The sequence below is a fragment of the Neophocaena asiaeorientalis genome, unplaced genomic scaffold (assembly GCF_003031525.2).
Source record: "Neophocaena asiaeorientalis asiaeorientalis breed wild unplaced genomic scaffold, Neophocaena_asiaeorientalis_V1.1 scaffold148, whole genome shotgun sequence".
In the NCBI taxonomy this organism is placed as follows: Eukaryota; Metazoa; Chordata; class Mammalia; order Artiodactyla; family Phocoenidae; genus Neophocaena; species Neophocaena asiaeorientalis.
In genome coordinates, this window is record NW_020174050.1 from 2,669,139 (window position 1) to 2,688,618 (window position 19,480).

Sequence of the window (19,480 nt, forward strand, 5' to 3'; positions counted from 1 at the left end):
GGATTTCTAAAGTTTTCTTCTGGACTAAAAGTTCTAAAGGTCTATGACACCTCCTTCTTGCTCACCAGTGGAGGTGATGTCCTGCCAAGGAAGATGTGTGAAGGAGTTAAGAAAAGGTTCCACGGTCACGAGAGACAAGGAAAAGAATTGTGTTCCATGACTGGTTTCTAATTGCCATCATGTTTACCGATTGCCTTGGCTGGCCAACTGTGAGGACAACAGTCTTGAGAACAATCCAGAATAGGATCTAGTTAGATTTCCATGAAAAAAAAGCCTACATGCCATTCCAACATCATTGCCACACCTGCCACGGAGTCAGACATGTGAAAGACCCAGCCGTTAAAACTTCACAGTGCTAACTGCTTCCACAGAGGAGAGAAAGAGAGGAAGCTGGAAGCTACCTCACACCTCGGGTTCAGGGCGCAGCTGTGGGCTCACTCTGGCTAGAACAGTACTGTGGAAACAGGCTTGGCCACACCACTGATCAAGAAGTTGGATGGTTCCAGAAGCCTATGTGTGTGTGTGAGTCACCCTTCCCTCCCATGAAGTTGTTGGAACGAAGCCAGAGTGGGTTCTGTCTTGCTGCCAAATTGATTCAAATCCCTAGAACCAAACTTCCAGATGAGCCACTTAAACTCATCAGACTCCACAGCTTCTCCAACTTGGGTCAATTACACGTGGAGTTAGGAAGGTCTGGAGCCATAGCTAACAGGCTGGGCTCTGTGGCATTGCTTTAGTCTGCCCTCGCCCCTCCCCATTCCACCCCCAAACAAGACCATACATCTTCCACTTCCATAGTGTATTGATCTGTGCAAAACAAGGCATCATTTCCCAGGGCAATTTGCTGGGTGATTTTTGAAGATTTTTGTTAAACCACCTTGACACTCATGTTTGCAAAACGAAGTATAGGATTTCCAGTAAGTAGACTTGATTTTGGAGCCTGTTCCTCCCACTGACTTCAAGTGGGAGTAGAGGTACTTTCATCGTCTTATCTTGGCTTCTAACGCGGGCTGGAGACCAGAGAATTATAAACTAATCTGAAGAACCTAGAATGGTCTGCCTGCAAGCAGGAGTGTAAGGTCTTGCAGTTTGGCGCAGTTTTAATCATGGCTTCCATTTCCTGAATAATAATAGTAATAATAATCAGAAAGGAATTTCAGAAATCTTTCTAAAGTCAAACCTCCGGGCTACTTTGTTCCCAGTCTTCCTGTTTAGATGGAGACGACGGGCATCTCTGAGAAGACTCTGTGCCCCAGGAGAAGCTGGCTTTCGCTAGCCCAGGCTGGCCCCGAGGATGAAGTCTTCGCAGGACTGCTTCTCACTTCCAGCGGGAGCAGCGCAGAACTCCATCCACCGCGGGGCGAGCTGACTCGTCCATTGCGGAATGGGTGCAGTCAGCGGCTCCCAGCCGCCCTCCCCAAACCCCACTGACTAACCCCGCTCCACTCGGCCCCCTTTACCCCGCCCCGCCTCAGTCCGGGGAATTTCCCAGGCATCCCAAAGACTGAATTTCCTGCCGGGAGGGAGAGAGTGCAGATAAAAGGGATGCGGAGGACCCGAAGAAGTCACGGTGCTCTAGAGCTTCAAATCCCACCCCTTCTCCCTCCTGAACCCCTCTCGCTGAGTCTCTTCGCCGCTATGAGACTCCTATCCAGCCACGCCGCCCGCATCCCCGGCCCTTCGGGCTCACTGTGCTTGCTGCTCGCGCTGCTGCTGCTGACGCCGCCAGGGCCCCTCGCCAGCGGTGAGAGCTCACAGCCAGTCGGACGCACCGGGCAGGCGGAGTGGCCCCGCCTGCCAGGCGGCCGCGGCGCCCCGGGCGTGGGGAAATGTCCAGGGCGGACTGGCTGGGGAAGAGATCTCCCAGCAACCTGCCCATACCCGTGTCTCTCTTTCTACCCCAGCGGGTCCTGTCGCGGCCATAGTGAGAGAGCTGCGTTGCATGTGCTTAACCACCACACCGGGGATTCATCCCAAAATGGTCAGTAATCTGAAGGTGATCGCCCCAGGACCGCAGTGCTCCAAGGTGGAAGTGGTGTAAGTCCTCCTGCGCGGCGCTGTCCACTGTGACCTTGGCAAGAGGGATGTCTCCCCAACCCTGACTTCAGCCCCCGCAGCTCATGGGCGCACCCTCCTTTTCTCTCTGCAGAGCCACCTTGAAGAACAAAAAGGAAGTCTGTCTGGACCCAGAAGCTCCTCTGATCAAGAAGGTCATCCAGAAAATGTTGGACAGGTACCTGTCACCTTGATCTTTTTGATTTCTGGATGTTTCTTGGAGTGCGGACTTCTCAAAGTCCTTATTCTCCGCGTGGGATTTGGCAACCACGCTTAGAAAAAAAAAGGATGTTCGGGAGAAGGGGCGAAAGTTGTTATAGAATGTCCCGGGAAAACCCTTATCACGAATGTCATGTGTAATTGCCTAGGAGGTTACACGGAACTCACCGCTGAGATGTATTTGTTGTTGCTGTTGTTACTGGAGACCTTGAGCCCACCCTTTGCTTTTTATTGATCCTCAACTGTGTTTTGAAAACAAGTTGGGGTAGACAGGTGTGTGGAAATTTGGTTATACTGATGTAATTCTTTTCCCAACAGTGGAAACAAGAAAAATTAAGAGAAAGGACCGCGCATCGGAAAAATTGCCCAGTTCTTCAGCAGAAGAGTTTTCTGGGGATCTCTAGACCCAGTGAAGACAAGAAGCAAGGGCTAATTTTCTCCAGTGAGTTAGGTTTCTGTATGAATTCCCCACTATAAGAGAGAGATGAGAGGAGGGAAACTATGTTTGTCCCTGCAGCTTTCTGCTCAGTTTATGGTGTGTTTAGCGTAGTATTTCCTGCTCCTTATTTGCTGTTATTTTATCTGCTATGCTACTGAAATCTTTGGCAATTAACTAAATTGTGAATCAAGAATCGCTGGTTGTTAATCTTTCAAGGTGACTATCGTATTTCTAGAATATAGTTCTTATAGTGCTATGGAAAAACTGTGTCTTTAATGTGTGAATGATATTTCATTAGGATGCTATATACGGAGATAAACTGTTATTCTCACCCTTTCATGAAATAGGAACTACTTTAGTATCATTTCTTGAGGAATATGTTAGAGAATTTTCTTACTCTTGACCCTGGTTAGCTATTTAAGTTATATTGCATTAGAAATCTGGGTGTATTATACAGTTATCTGTGTAGAATATATTTCCTTATTTAGAATTTCTAAATGTATGAGTTCTATAAGGACTAATATATTATTTTCCTATACATTTAGATATTTGATGTCTTCCTAGTATGGCATAATGTCATGACTTACTCATTAAACTTTTGATTTTTATGGTATTTATTATCTAGTTTATTAGGAGTATTATATCTATAGTATTATATTTCTAAGTATATGTTTTGGATTGATGAAGAAGCTAGGAACTAGGTAAATTCCTTATTTCTAGTTTTTATAAAAATACATCCTTTTAGTTTCTTAAAAGTAAAGGCACATTGTAAAGCAATTATACTCCAATAAAGATGTTAAAAAAAAGAAAGAGTAAAGGCAAACTTAACAATGATTTATACTTTGAAAGTTCTGAAAACATATTTGAGCTCTTTGAATATAAACTCATCATGCAGTTAAAAAAAAAAAAAAATGCACTGCCCTGCTAAGATTTGCAGACGCTTATACTGTATCTTTTAAAGGTTTTGACCATTTTGTTACAAAGAATTACATAACATATGCATCACATTTACTATGTTAAAATTGCACTTGTTAAATGTGGTCTCAATGGTTTATGGTACTTCCTTTGTTCTCTGGGAAAAACAATAAAAGATTTTAAAAATTTACTCAAGTTCTTTCTTGTATGCGGGCCTCTCACTGTTGTGGCCTCTCCGTTGCGGAGCACAGGCTCCGGATGCACAGGCTCAGCGGCAATGACTCACGGGCCTAGCCGCTCCGCGGCATGTGGGATCTTCCCGGACCGGGGCACCAACCCGTGTCCCCTGCATCGGCAGGCGGACTCTCAACCACTGCACCACCAGGGAAGCCCAAGTTCTTTCTTCTTTATTGTACTGTTACAAAAATGTCATTCCTCTTTAATTCTACATTATTGTAAAACTTAACCACTCTCCTCTTTGGCTAGCAGAGAGGACCCTCATTTCCCAATGTCCTTGCATTAGTTCAACCTATTTCCAAGCTCACTCCCCTTCCAGTTCCTTATTCACAGCACCAACGATCTCTGGGTTCTTTAGAAAACACAAATAGATAAGCCTTCCTTACCTTAAATCCTTTACTGCTGCCTGTTTCCTAGACATGAAATACAAGTTACAAAGTATGACAAATTAGGTTCTGTTTCATGACTCCTGATTATTACTTCAACTGCATTTTTCCCTAGCATCTTTGCAGTCAAGAATTTAGTTCCCTTACAGGGCAAGTTCTTTCCAGGTCCAGGTCTTTGCATTTGGTAGGGCCTCTACCGGGAAGGCCCTTCCCATTTTCTGTCTATAGGAGGAAGCTTATTCATCCTTCAGAGCTCAGTTCAATCAACACCTCCTTCATGAAGTTTTCCTTGGCATTCCCAGCAGAACTCGTGGTTTCCATTTTGATGTTCCCATAGTATCTTCTAAATATTTGAATTTATGTGAATAGCCAACATTGCATTACTTTTACTTGCTTATAAGGGTTTTTACCCTACTCTACTCAGAGTTCTCCCAGAGCATCTGCCATATTTCGTTCATCTCCGCATCCCCAATACCTGATACAGGTTAACTTTAATGAATTAATAAATTTTCCTGAAACTCAGGTTGTCAGATAGTGTCCTAAAATCAGTCACCTGGCTCATGGTAGGTGCTGAATAAATTTTAATTCCTTTACCCTCTTTTCTCTTTCTTGCCTACAAGCAATCCAACAAGAGCTTTGGTATGTGCAGTCCCTTCAGCCTATAACACTGACCCCTCACTTTCACCTGACTAACTCCCGTCCTTCCTTCAAGGCCAGTTTACATGTCACTCATGGCCTCTCTGACCCTTCCCCCCACTAGATTAAAGTCCCTTTTATATCCTGTCATAGAATTTTGTTCTTTCCCTTCATAGCATTTTGTCACCAACATGACTGTAGAGCCTATAGAGACTATGTACATGTGGTCATTTATTTAGTGTCTGTTCCACCTTCCCTGTAAGCTCCATGAGGGCAGGGCTACGTTTATGATGTTCACCTCAGTTCCTAGGACAGTGCCTAGCACATAGTAGGTGCTTTAAAAGATAAGTGATCTAAACAATTCCCACTGTCTCTCTGGTATTAAAATAGCAATTTCATGGGAATAGCTCATTCTGAGGAAGAGCGAGAAAACAAAAGGAAAGAGACTAATCTAATTAGTATACATACATGCATCCCCCAATTGGATTAATTATGTTATATATGCTTATATTAACATGTATTTGTATTTATTAATATATGCTAATATATTATTAACATATCTATATCTAACCTAAGCTATTCTATATCTTTTCATCTCTTTCCATATATATCAAATATCAATTAGATTAATAAATGTTCTATTATTACATATTAATATATCTATGTAATAGAGAGAGAATGTATGTGTGAGAGAAACAGAGAGATACAAAGATATGAAAAAACCTAGAGTAGATTCAAAGAGATGAGGTTGCTGACAATTTTTTCAACAATATAAAAACTCATAAAATACCTCAAATTTAAAAAAAAATTTTTAAACTTCTATGGTATTTTATTGCTCTCTCAAATAGCATTTTTCCCCTTTGAACCCATAAGTTATACACTAATCCTAAAAAAACAAACCAGTTACTATAAATGTTTGAATTATAAATTTCAGTGTTTTAAACAATCCCTGATTTATTGTATCAGCCCCCAAAATACTCATTAAGTGCCTGATAATAACAAATGAAAGTGTATTAAATGCCTTTGGGATGGACAAAACATAAGTTATGTGAAGAAATAAACATTACTGATTACTTGTTTATCATAATTCAAGATGTCTGTTTTTCCCAGAAGCAAGATTAGTAAGTTTAGTTTGTTTATAGATCATAGAATAAGACCTTGTTGTAATAGTCTTGAAATCATATTTGTCATGCTCATGTCATAATTGGCTGTTCTACAAATAAAATAGATCACAGTGTATTACCAAAGTATAACCTATACAAGAACCTCAGTGACAGCTACTACTCACCAATCCTGCTGTTACTATTGACCCTGCGAGTAGCAAACTCAAAGACTAACATATCCGAGGGAAATTAATCTAATGAACATCTTCTAAGGATATACCTTCTATTTTCCTCCTCTAAATTCCTAAATACTATATTCGCTCTGTTATCCCTCTGAAATTCATTCTCATATATGAAATCACTGGGAATTGAACAAATGCTCAGCTAAAATTTACTCTATGCTACTCCCCCAATCCAAACAATTTTCAATGTGCAATCAATGCCCTTCATTCTACCAGACTTTCTTGTTTGCCTCTGGGTGTGACACATTTACATAATCCTTCAGTTCCTGAAGATATGACAGGATCTATGATAAAATATGACTAGTGGCTTTGTTTTTCTATCATAGTTTTAATTCTTACATGAAGAAAAGAGTTGCTGTGGGTAATTCTCAGGTTGTTCATAACTTCAAAAGTCCTTCCTGGATGTTACACATTGAGAAATTTACCAGACAGAGGAAGCGCCTGGGGATTTCGATTTGCCTCCCTGACTACTAAGAGCCATCAGTGCACATGATTCTGACTTTGGCTGATGGTCCTCGGTGGCTTTTAGTCAGCAAAATTAATATTATATTCCCGACAAGGATTGTACATACTTTAAATATGTAATGTGAAATAATGACATAGCAAGACATAGAGTTTAGGTGTAAAACTTTGTTTCCACAAAGTCTAGAGTCCAATTTCTTAAATATTGAGAAATTGCAAGAACATCCCCTGCCCTCTGAAAAATCCGTGTTCTTAACGGATGCGTTTCCACTACCACATAAATGTGTGATGATTCTTTCAGACCCACCTCTTGGGTTGAACAAAGAGAAAAATAGTTGATTTGATTCACTTCCAGCAAGAGAGGCCAGTGATATTTCTTTGTAGTTTGTGGTGAAGTGCGAGTCAAAGCAGTTGCATTTCAAGTCTAGTTTTGAGTATTTTTAGCTACGTGACTTTGGCAACTTATTTAGCCTCTCCATCCCTCAGTTTTCTCATCTGTAAGAGCAGTACAATAATATCTATCTCTCAGGCAATAAAGACTAACCTGGAACAAAGTAGTTTCTTGATAAATGTTAGTTCCTTTCTCAAGCCTCCTAATTCAAGCTCCTCTTTAAATGAGAAAACTGAGGGTTCAATCATTTAAGCACTGTTAATTGTTCTCATATGTATTACCATTCTTTATACCTATGTGTGAATGATTAATTTTTAGTGCTTCTAAGAAATCTTTTTTTTTCCACCAGTCTTTTTCAGGAAGCTTCTGGAAACAATGCATTCATGTTCTCTATATATTTTCTGTCAGTTATGTGGCAACAATATAAAGATGTATGATGTATTTCCCTTCTTATAAACATTAATCCATCAAATATTGGTATCGACATTTATTGGTAATCTTGTTTCATACTGGACCTTGTGCAGGATCCTTATGATACGGCGATTACAAAGGTGAGAAGCTTTCAACCTAAGGTAAGGTCTTTTGGCAGCAAATACACTCAAAGTTTTCTCTGACAAAGCTTTTCTTGAAAGCTGAATGAAAAGGAACTAGATATTTCGAGAGAGAGAGGGAGACAGCAATAGTGTCTTAGGTGGCATTGCCTAGAATCAAACTCTGAGAGGAGATTTGCATGCAGGAAATTTGAGGAATGCTCTAAAAATTAACATCTGTCAGGAAGTAAGCAAGCAGCAGTGGGCAAAGGAAGAGCTGCTGTGTGACAGAAGATTCGGGTGGCCCTGTGAGAAGCTCTGGAGCTGGCCTGGCTTTGCAGAGTTATTCTGAATTTTGGCAAGGAGGCAGACCTCTGAATCTGCTCATTGGCCAGCCATTAGATGTGGGCTACCCCTGGGGAGTGGGCATAGCTTTGGGTGAGACAGCGCCCTCAGGCGGTGAGCTATGCCCAGGAGGGACGTTTGTTCTGCGTGATCTGCTGCCATCTTTCCCAGCAAAAGAAGAAAGCTGTGGTGCACCCTCCAGAGGATCCTGAAAGAGCATCCTGGAGGTGCATCATGGTTTCTGGGGCTGGGGAGGGGCGAGGAGGGGAGGAGAGGGACAGAGCAGGAGGAGGAGAAGAAAGGAAACGGGATGGGAAGGGAGGAGGGTGGAAGGCTCTTGTCTTTCATTGTCTTTTTCTCTCTTTCCTACTCTCCTCTTCCTTCTCTCTCTCTCTTTCTCTCTCTCCTGCTCCCTTCCTTCCTCCTTCTTCATTTATTCATGACAAATGTAACGATACTACTTAAAAGAGGAGGACGAACAGGAGGACCAAGGTGTCCCAAGCAAAAATCTCAGCCAGTAGCCAGCACGAAACACCTCCCACGTGAAAGGGGCCAGTTTGGACTTTTCAGCCGTTCCAGTTGCCCTCTGACCACACCAACTCAAGTGAGCTCAGGCAAGATGAAAACAGAAGAACCCCTCATTAGCACACAGAGTTATCAGAAATTACAAACCTTTGCCGTAAGCCACTAAGTTTGGAGTTGGCTTGTTATGCAGTGAAAGAGGATCAGAAAAGGATGGCCAGGCATCTGATGTTCAACAAATAGCAACAATCAATATAATTAAAATAAAAATCCTCAGGCTTGCAAAACTTTGCACTGTTCCTGTATAACAGCACCCAGGAAGATATTTCCCCATCAGCTCTTTCACCTTCCCCCCTCTCCCTCCACTCCCCACACCATGCCTCACCCCTGGATAAGATACAGCCTCAATTACATTAGTGCCAGAGTATTTGAGGTCTGGATCATTCTTGGGCACTCAGAGTTATACAGAAGACATTAGATTTCAGCACTCATAGGGAAGCTTTTGTTGGCTAGTATTTCAATTTATTGATTAAAGCGCTTTAACAAACTGACCCTCATTTTATCATCTCTAGGATCTTCTGTACCCATTGGGTTTTTTTTTTGTTGTTGTTGTTTTAACATCTTTATTGGAGTATAATGGCTTTACAATGGTGTGTTAGTTTCTGCTTTATAACAAAGTGAATCAGTTATACATATACATATATCCCCATATCTCCTCCCTCTTGCGTCTCCCTCCCTCCCACCCTCCCTATCCCACCCCTCTAGGTGGTCACGAAGCACCCAGCTGATCTCCCTGTGCTATGCGGCTGCTTCCCACTAGCTATCTATTTTACATTTGGTAGTGTATATATGTCCACGCCACTCTCTCACTGCATCCCAGCTTACCCTTCCCCCTTCCCGTGTCCTCAAGCCCATTCTCTACATCTGTATCTTTATTCCTGTCCTGCCCCTAGTGTACTGGTTGTTTTATTACTAATTTGTAGGCAGTGGCTTATCCCCTTCATATTTAGGAGATGTCAGTTCAAAACATTCTAATTAATGCAGAATTAATATATGTTTTAATTTTAAAGGCTAATGTTCCTCCAGTGTCTCTAGATATTTTCTTTTAAAATAGCTAACAGATAAGTTCTGTTCTGAGTCTTAGAAAACTTGCTAGTTTCCTGAATGACACTGCTATTTATAAGACAATGACTTAAAGGAAAAAGAGATAAAGTAACTTACCACACACAAAAAAAAAACCCAGGGTGACAAAGTAAGAGTCATAAAAAGCTGTCAAGTTATTCTTAAACCCAAGAACCTCTGACACTAATTTTCTAGCATTCTCTGAAGTTATAACTTTGCATAAAGTAACTTCTTTTGCTTGAATAACTGATTTTAAAATATTTTTTACCCATTTCTGTATAGTCAGGTTATTCAAGTCAGTATTATGTTTCTCTTCATGGAAATCCAAGAAAATCATGCGTGTGACAGTAATAGCAGTTAGCAATATTCGTAGTAGCAATAGCAAATTAGTATTTATATCCCATTGCTTTGCACAAATATTTGAGATCTCACTTTTAAAAAAGAAGTAGTTAAATGACTAAGTCACACAGCAAGGAGACTTTGTAATGCCCGGCACATAGTAGATACTTAATACATATTGAAGAAATGAATACTAGCAAAACGTTACTTACCTCACACGCTAACTAATAGGCTTGTGAAATTTTAGTGACTCAAGAAATGTGTTAATACTTCCTCACAAACCTTGCCGTCGATGTGTCTTTTGTGACAAAATACACTTGTTGATTAAGACAATGAGTTGATGATCCTGTGCTACATGCCTACCTCTTTCCTGGTATCAACTAAGTCAAGTAGCATCATTAGCTCAGAAGACTTTCCATATAGTTTCCCCAAAAGGACTAGGAACTTCTGACTAATCTTAGTAAGTGAACCAGGAAGGAAATGTGGATAGTGTTTGTATGGGGGTCGGGGAGGGGGAAGACGCATACAGTGAAACTCACAGATATAGTAAACAGTACGTGTTGCAGAGGGGAGAGGTGGGATGGACAGAAAAAGAATGATATGATGAATAATGCCAAAAAACTTTATATCTTGCTGTGGAAATGGTTTTGAGCTTATGGTTGAATACAAACATATCTGATTTGTGAATCAGCAATAGTTTAATCACAATAATGGGGAAAGGCTTTACCGTCATCACTCAGGAAGAACCAGAAGGAAGTTTGCTCTCCTGATTCTATTTCCTGTTGAAATTCTTTCTATAATTCACTTCACATGGTCACTCTTAGAAGGATACTAATCTTTTTCAGCTTAAGATTTTCCTTAAGCTTACCTGCTAGACTATGAATTTTGGGGTTGGGAGAGGTGGAAAATCAGGTTAATTTAGTGTGTTCTACTGCTAGACTGTAAGTTATAAGAAGAAAACAAATGGGGTGGAGAAAAATAAGGAATACATTGTAAAACAGGAAATAAGAACCTCAGTACGCATAGTCAGTAACTGCTAAAAACAGGAAAAATTGGCTTAAAATTTTTTACAAGTTGGAAATCATTTACTGCAGTCATTCTTTTGATAAAAAGTAATCTTATACATTTAATATTTTAACAGTTTCTTCTAAAATTTTAAAGGTATAAATAAATGAGAAAAAAAGAAAATGGGAAGTTTGAATATTGTGTACGATTTGGACACAGTTGTAAGAGGAAGACAACCTGTGTCTGGGGCCTCATCCTTTTTGCCCAGCCTTCCAAATCACCTTTTTATACCACAGGTACTTTGGGCCATGTGAAGTCTAATTTGAGAATTGTGACTGATTAGAAATGAAAACGAAACTTTCCTTTAGTGATACGTATTTATTGATTTATTCACTAACACTGTTTAGCTAAGACCTACTGTATATTGTGTTACCTTACACATTATAGGAAACATGAGGCCTTCAAAGAAACCTTGGGCGTGCCTCTGTATTCAAAAGTGTACAGAGGGGGGTTCTGTGCCCATGAGTCTAGACGTTCAGATTGTCTAACCATTGTACTACTTGTGCATTTCAGTTAATATTGCTGTGCATTAAAGAATAAACAAGTCCTAATGCCCAAAATATATTAAAAGTAGAGGTAGTAAAATAATCCCTTTATAAATGCTCTTTTGTTGTTTTTTTAGGAAGGGCTGTGCCTTCTGGGAGTGTATATGTTAATCCACTTCTTAGAGCTAGATGTAGTCCTGTACTTAGTCGTTGAAATGCTGGTGGGAGGGTAAGAGGAAGGGTGAAAGGAAGGGCTCTTGGCTAATATCTCCATGTCTAGAAGACAGTTTTAGGTTATAACCATAGGCTATATGTGCAGTTTTGTAAAGTACCTATGTTTATTGTGGACAAGGTTCATTCTTTACTTTGCAACATCTAAGATTTTTAGATGATCAGAGGAGACGATGTAGGATCAAAAGTAGAGCTAGTGGGCTTCCCTGGTGGCGCAGTGGTCGAGAGTCCGCCTGCCGATGCAGGGGACATGGGTTCGTGCCCTGGTCCGGGAAGATCCCACATGCCACGGAGCGGCTGGGCCCGTGAGCCATGGCCCCTGAGCCTGCGCGTCCGGGAAGAGGCCACAACAGTGAGAGGCCCGCATACCGCAAAAAAAAAAAAAATAGAGCTAGTGAATTAACCAATTTGTAAATATCTTTGTTATAATTGATTTTTTTTAAAAAGCAGCACCTTGGATATGGAATGGTTAAACCGTCTCAGAAATATACGTCAGGACTCTTTCATTAGGTTGGCAGAAGAGGGGCAGAAGGAAGTATAAAGGGAGGGATGTATGTGGATGTGTTCATATTTATATTTTGATGATAACCATTGTTGCGTGTGCATCTCTTGGCTGTGCTATAGGAATATATTGTTAAGTAAGTCAATGGAAACATACCTTCTTGCTAATACTTTAATTGTTTAGATCAGATAATGAATCCTCTTAGAAGCATTATGCTTTGTGTACTCTGTTGTGCTATGTTTCATTTTTAATTTAACATTAAGGGAATGTAGTATTTTAATCATAAGTCTGCCAATATCTGTCTAAAGGCCTGTTGCCATTTTTGTTTTTTATGAAATTTTTATTGCCAAGAAAGGCAGGATTATATTTTTTTCCTTCCAGATTGAGTTGCTGTAGTGTATTCTTGGTTATAAAAATACTCATATAGCTGTGGGACTTTGAAATGGTAAATATTCATGATGTGGGAAAAAGCATGATACATAACTGTAAAATCTGAATTACATAAAAATGGATGCTTAGTTGTGTAGATACACAAATGAGATTTAGAAGGACGCATCAAACAGTAAACTGCTTGTGATTATGGACGACTGATTTTTGCTTCTTGTGTTTTTCGGTTTCCTATTATGCACATGTTAACTTTTAAGAAATAAACGTTATTTTAAAAACCTTTAAAAAAAGTGTACAGTCCTGTTGAGGAAGCAGGTCTCACAGATGGGACAGAGATCCAGACAATAGCATATGCAAGCCAGTATGTGATGTGCAGGTCTATCTCTGCATAGCTGCAGGGCTTTTTCATGCGGGGTTTGAGATCAAGACCCTTAATTGGTGTCTGAGACTTGAGGAATAAAGATGTTACTGCAGTTCATATAAAAGTTCAAAAATGGAAACACCTTCAAGGTCACCAATGGGACAGAAGTTGAACAACAAGAGCCCATGCTATAGAATGTTATGCAGACATTGAAAAGAATGGGGAAAAGGGACACTGAGGTAGCATGCAAGGATGCTGAAGACATATTTTTGAAGGACAAAAGCTATATAATAATCCCATTTATATTTAAAAAATCTATGTCTACCTCTCTATATGTTTATCTCTATGTATTGGGTTGGCCAAAAAGTTACCCAATATTATGTGTGTGGCTCTATGTATATGTATATGTGTGTATATAAATGTAGAGAGAATAGAAAACTAGTGCCAAATTGTTACCAGTGGTTACCATCGGAGACCGGGAATGTGGAGTAATGATGAAGAGGAGCTTGCATGCTTTATCCCACATGCGTCTGCAGGTTATGAATCTTTTACAGTGAATTGTATTATACATTTCTCAGTTAGATTAATAATGAGAAATAAAGCTGCTGGGTCTTGTTTTCTAGGGTATACTCAGATGATAGAAAAAAGTAGTTTATTTTATAACAGAAAGGAGGGTGAGTTTGCTTCTAGTTTCTGGATAAAATTACAAAAGATAATATATTTGGAAGACAGAAAGAAGCCCATAAACTAATATGCAAAGTGAGACTTTGATGGTAATTGGCTCCTATTTTATCCACATACTCCAAACGAATCCCAATACTTATCAACAACCAAGATAGGAACATCTGCTTTCCCTGGCAACCGGAAAGGGAAGATAACTCTCTTTTTCGAGGGCCGCGTACTTATGCTTTCAGATACACATAAAGTGTCTATAAGGCCTCTCAATTGCATTATAGGAAAGGCAGGGCATATTACATAGTTATACAAAGAAAATATATGTAATATCTCAGTCTAGTTCTTGCCTAAGTAGAGTATTAAATATGTGTAAGGGAGATGGACATTGAGAAGGGGGCAGTGAGAGTGTGCAGGGATGCTTAAAATGAAATTTAGCAGGAATTTGACTCGCCTGGCATTTATCTGGGTTGGGCACAACTTGACCACTCTTACACATATATTACCACACACCCTCACTTCCCCCATCCCTATCCTTTTTCTCCTTACTGGCCTTGAGGGAGTGTGTATAAAAGACAGCAGGAGACTGTGAAAGCGACTTAGCTGCAGACTCCCAGGCTAACAACTCTAACTCGGTCTTTTCTGCCATGAGCCTCAGGGGCAGCACCACCTCCTCCTGTACCAGGGCCATCCCACTTCCTGTCCTGCAGGTGTTGCTGCCGATGTCACTGCTCCTGACCACGCTGGTTCCCTCCACCACTGGAGAACGTAAGAGAAACTTAGGGAAAGCTGAAGGTGGAGTCTCTGTTTCCCTGCACCTGAGGCTGCTTCTGCTGCAGCTGTATCTGGGGGATGGACTGCCCTGATGCTCCTGGGACTACAGAAAGGCATTATATGAATAACTGTAAACGGAGGCGATGCACTCATGTGCCAGGAATTCTGCTAGGGTACTTTACTAAAGGTTTACCGGTCAGACTCGCAATGGCCTTGTGAGAGAGGTACCCATCAACAGGGAAGATCCTTGAGATAATCATGACCACTCATAGAATCACACCTTCTACCCTAGCTAAAAGTATGGATAGAAGGCGGTACGTTGAACTTCGCTGCTCATGTGTGAAGACCACCTCTGGCATTCATCCCAGGAACATCCAAGGTTTGGAAGTGATCAGGGCAGGACCCCACTGCACCAAAGTCGAAGTAATGTAAGTCTCTTCTTCTGCAGTATTGCCTCACTAGGGAAGCCCTTCACCTCCATCCCTACCGACACTGTTGGATCCCTTCTGATAGTGTGCCAGGATGCTCTCGGATAATTCTATTCTCTCTTGCAGAGCAATGTTGAAGAATGGGAAGAAAATCTGTCTGGACCCAGAAGCTCCCAGAATCAAGAAAATAGTCCAGAAAATATTGGAAGATGGTGGGTCAGCTGCTTAATCTTTTCGCTTTCTGTCAAACCATTTTATCTCCCAAGAAGGATAAAAGTTGGAGGTCTTGGCTTTCTAGAGTTCTTATTTATCCAGGATACCGAGTAATACCGTATGAAGCTTTGGATGTGTTTTCCATTCTGTCGCAAAAAGTCACATTTTGTTCTGAGATGGCTGATTAATAGATGACAGAGAGAAAATGAAAGTAAGCATGGCTAGGGTGTAAGATAGGCTCAAGGATGCATTGTACAACAGGGGGAATAGAGCCAATATTTTGTAATAACTGTAAATGGAAAGTAACTTAAAAATTTTTAAAGTTAACAAAAGAAGAAAGTAAGCAAGGCTAGTTTCAAAATACATGGTTTACTCCCTAACTCTTGGCTAAATGTGGTACTGTGTTTTGCATTTCCTCTTTAAAAATTTCTTTCCAAATACAGCCATGTTAACTTATCTTGCTCCTCTGTACTGTTAGACTAGATGTGCCCATGATGATTCCATAATGGTCAGTGATATTACGAACCACACAGGGCCCAGCATGGAACACTTGCTCAATAAATGTTTATTAATATATTTAGGTACTTTATATATTAATAGTGTTTTTCATTGTCTTAGTCCTAGGATGTCTTGTTTCAAAACATTCTCTGAAAGATTTTTCTAATGTTGATTTTAGCCTTCAAATCCTAAAAATAAAGCTGTAGAATGTGAATCTTGTAAGCAGTGGTTATTTACTTTAAAGTGGATATATTTAATACCAGTAGAGCAAAAAATATATGATGATATATGATATCATATATATTTTTAATAATCTATGATAGTATTTTCAATAATAATAATAACAACACAGATTCTACTTGGTGTTGAATGTTTTACCCTGACATGTTTGTACATATTTGCATTTACTAAATATCTAGATGGTAACCATTTCAGTATGAGAGTCAGCCTTGCAAATAAACACGATAGAGAATTTAAGCTTTACCAGGCTACTAACTGTTAGTTTACAATCAACAGAACTTTCTTTAATGTCTAATCTCTTTCATTTACACCCATAATATTCTTAAAGAAATATTAATATAAAATCAAATTTATTATTGCTTTGTTGTCATATATTATTACCTTTAACAGAATTATTAGGGAAAAAAGCCTTATCTTTTTATTTTTTTAAACTTTGGTATTTAACAATATGGCCAACAAAAGTCACTAGCTGATGATACGTGCTATTTTTAATGTACTATAGTAATAGCTAAACTTTATTAATAACTATTAATATTATGAGTTATATTAATAATAAGATTAATATTCCAGACAAAATAATTGTTCTGCATGCATTACAATTAAATAATTGTAAAGAATTAAATAATTCTTACAAGATAGCTATGATCTGGTTAAGAGCACGTCCTCTAAAGAGAGGGTAACTTAGTCCACCACTTGCCAGCTGTGTAAATTTGGGCAGGTTGCATAACCTCTCTGTGCCTAAGTTTCTTCATCTCTAAAATGGCATAATAATATTGCTTATCTCATAGAGTTGATGTGAAATTAACAGTTAATAAATTCAAAGTGCTGAAGATAATGAATGTCACACAATAACCCATATGTCAATGTTAGTTAGTATTTATTATTATTACCATCAGTGTGACAGGGAAGAAAAACGAAGTTCAAAGAGATTAGGAAATTTGCCTCAGAATCAGATAACTAAGTAGGTGACAGAGTGGCAATTTGAAACTATGCTCTTAACCACATACCATATCACTTTGCTTGATTTTTCTTTCTCTAATTAAGAGATTACATTATATATCACATAATGTTATTGACACGGAAAATAGGACTTGATACATAAATAGCATACTACACATACTATGATGGTTATAGCAGAAGATATCAGTTCAACTATCCCAAACTGCACATGGACCTTGGGGAGCACTCATGTATTAAGCACATAGTTCACAATCTCTGCATTATTAGGTTTCCTTTCATTATCTCCTCACTATTATAGGTTTAATGCCTTCGATGCTTTATCTACAAAATAAATACTTTTATTAAGTAATAGTTAACAAATAACATACATGAATAAACATGTAATAAATAAAGCAGTAAATGGTGACTGCAGTCGTGGTGATCAGTTTTTCTCCAGTAATTTAAAATAGCTCAGCATCTCGTTCATCTCTCTAGTGGTTTCCTTCTGAAATCCAACAGGGCCACCTCTTGAGACATGACACAGTTTTTACACTAGGCTAATACCTCCTGCGTAATGCATATGTCTCTTACTTTTGTGTGCACCTATTGAATTATTCTATTTAGATGCAGAGAAAGAACGAATGAATTGTCACTACTCCCTGGGTTCCTTTATGCTGCAAATATTGAAATCTGTGGGGTAAGGTTGTACAAATCCAGTATGTTGCCCATGCATATGCCAAACCACCCCTCCTGACCATTCTCTCTGGGCTAACCCAATTTGGGATCTCAAGTTTCAGTTCCATAAACATGTATGACTTATACATGCTGTACCAGCCATTGCACGGATGCTGGATATTCAAAGACTATAAGTCACAGAGACTTGCCATTGAAGAGAGTACTATCTGGTGGGAGAGGCAGACAGGCTGACAAATAATCACAACCACAAGTTCATATAGAGGTATGCTCCAACTACACAAAGAAACAGACACATGAACGCGTCATCATCTTCACTAGTGTAGTACTTTATACTGAGTTCCTTCCAAGGAGCTAGAATAGCAATAGACAATACTATCTCTCACCACACGGAGCTTTCCATTTAGGAAGAGAAACCATTTTAAACACATTTAAATATATATGCATGTGTGTGTGTATGTCATATATTTGTGTTTGTATGAGCTGTGAGAAATAGGAGAAGCAGTGGGTGTTACAAGACAACAACAGGGAAAACAAGTAGCTTTAGCTGTCGGGGAAGGCCCCTGTGGGGAGGTGATATTTAAGCAGACACCAGAAATATGAACAGAACTAGTCAGCTGAAAAGATAGGTGGTGGGAGAGTAAGAGAAAGCACATTCCAGGCCCAGGAACTAAATTCCATATCCCTGCAGAAATCTGGTCCTGCTGAGCATTTAAGAGGTCTGCTAGGGCTTCCCTGGTGGTGCAGTGGTTGGGGGTCCGCCTGCCGATGCAGGGGACACGGGTTCGTGTCCCGGTCCGGGAAGATCCCACATGCCGCGGAGCGGCTGGGCCCGTGAGCCATGGCCGCTAAGCCTGCGCGTCCGGAGCCTGTGCTCCACAACGGGAGAGGCCACAACAGTGGGAGGCCTGCGAACCGGAAAAAAAAAAAAAAAGAGGTCTGCTAGTTCCATGCAGTGGGCTCCTGAGGCCCTTCACCACTGTTAATCAGTGTGACAGGGAGCCTCTGGCTTTGAGATGAGTGTGTGCTTTGCCCTGATCAAGAGCCAAAGTCATTCTTTTTCAGGGAAGGGAAGATGGTCTACATTGATCTCTGGACCTTTTCTGTGCAGGATTCTGTTGCATCTTTTACACACTCAACTCCCAGATGCTCTGTGTCCTCCTGAGAGCTTCACTACTCCCGCCAACGGTGCAGCCCATCTCACCCTGTCACTTGTACTGGCCAGGTGGCAGCAGGCACCGGGAGATATGGCCTGAAAACTCTCCTTGACCTCTTCTTCCTGAGCAGAATGGAGAAACATCCAGGTAGCAATTTTTATAGAAAGCGTGCATCCAAACATTACCGTTACAATTTTTCTCAGAATAAGAGGATAGATGAGGCTAACTGAGCTTGCTTCCTAGAGTATATTGGATGATGGTTGGTAGAGCCAGGTGGATCCCATTCAAGAGACTGAGGAAACTCTCCACATTCACGTGAAATTTGGAACCCAGTCATCACCTGGAGACCAAATTCAACTCTTTAGTAGCAGAAGACAATGACAAACGGCACATCTGGAAGAAACGCACCTGCCAAACTCACTCAGTGGTAATCAATAAGAAAGGCAGAAGTGAAGGAGCAGTTCTTTTTTTTTTTTTTAACATCTTTATTGGAGTATAATTGCTTTACAATGGTGTGTTAGTTTCTGCTTTATAACAAAGTGAATCAGTTATACATATACATATGTCCCTATATCTCCTCCCTCTTGCGTCTCCCTCCCTCCCACCCTCCCTATCCCACCCCTCCAGGTGGTCACAAAGCACCGAGCTGATCTCCCTGTGCTATGCAGCTGCTTCCCACTAGCTATCTATTTTACGTTTGGTAGTGTATATATGTCCATGCCCCTCTCTCACTTTGTCACAGCTTACCCTTCCTCCTCCCCGTATCCTCCAGTCCATTCTCTAGTAGGTCTGTGTCTTTATTCCCGTCTTAACCCTAGGTTCCTCATGACCTTTTTTTTCTTTCTTACATTCCATATATACGTGTTAGCATATGGTATTTGTTCTTGATGAG

General features: G+C 40.3%; 2 protein-coding genes across 2 annotated transcripts; both read left to right on the plus strand.

The window, feature by feature from the left end:
- The first annotated feature begins 1,564 nt into the window (after positions 1-1,564).
- LOC112405640 (C-X-C motif chemokine 6) lies at positions 1,565-3,778 on the plus strand. Its single transcript, XM_024754126.1, has 4 exons — positions 1,565-1,744; positions 1,905-2,037; positions 2,150-2,233; positions 2,593-3,778. The coding sequence occupies exons 1-4, from the start codon at positions 1,639-1,641 to the stop codon at positions 2,609-2,611; spliced, it is 342 nt and encodes a 113-aa protein (XP_024609894.1). The 5' UTR covers positions 1,565-1,638; the 3' UTR covers positions 2,612-3,778.
- Positions 3,779-14,192: 10,414 nt separating this feature from the next.
- On the plus strand, positions 14,193-15,773 carry PPBP (pro-platelet basic protein). Its single transcript, XM_024754191.1, has 3 exons — positions 14,193-14,414; positions 14,713-14,848; positions 14,975-15,773. The coding sequence occupies exons 1-3, from the start codon at positions 14,294-14,296 to the stop codon at positions 15,075-15,077; spliced, it is 360 nt and encodes a 119-aa protein (XP_024609959.1). The 5' UTR covers positions 14,193-14,293; the 3' UTR covers positions 15,078-15,773.
- The last annotated feature ends 3,707 nt before the right edge of the window (positions 15,774-19,480 follow it).

What these genes read in the sequence shown, in the direction of transcription:
- PPBP (XM_024754191.1), top strand. Translation starts at nt 14,294, where the DNA reads ATGAGCCTCAGGGGCAGCACCACCTCCTCCTGTACCAGGGCCATCCCA. An exon ending in TCCCTCCACCACTGGAGAAC is followed by an intron (nt 14,415 to 14,712) that starts GTAAGAGAAACT and finishes CTTCTACCCTAG; the next exon opens with CTAAAAGTATGGATAGAAGG. An exon ending in TGCACCAAAGTCGAAGTAAT is followed by an intron (nt 14,849 to 14,974) that starts GTAAGTCTCTTC and finishes TCTCTCTTGCAG; the next exon opens with AGCAATGTTGAAGAATGGGA.
- LOC112405640 (XM_024754126.1), top strand. Translation starts at nt 1,639, where the DNA reads ATGAGACTCCTATCCAGCCACGCCGCCCGCATCCCCGGCCCTTCGGGC. An exon ending in GCCAGGGCCCCTCGCCAGCG is followed by an intron (nt 1,745 to 1,904) that starts GTGAGAGCTCAC and finishes TTTCTACCCCAG; the next exon opens with CGGGTCCTGTCGCGGCCATA. An exon ending in TGCTCCAAGGTGGAAGTGGT is followed by an intron (nt 2,038 to 2,149) that starts GTAAGTCCTCCT and finishes TTCTCTCTGCAG; the next exon opens with AGCCACCTTGAAGAACAAAA.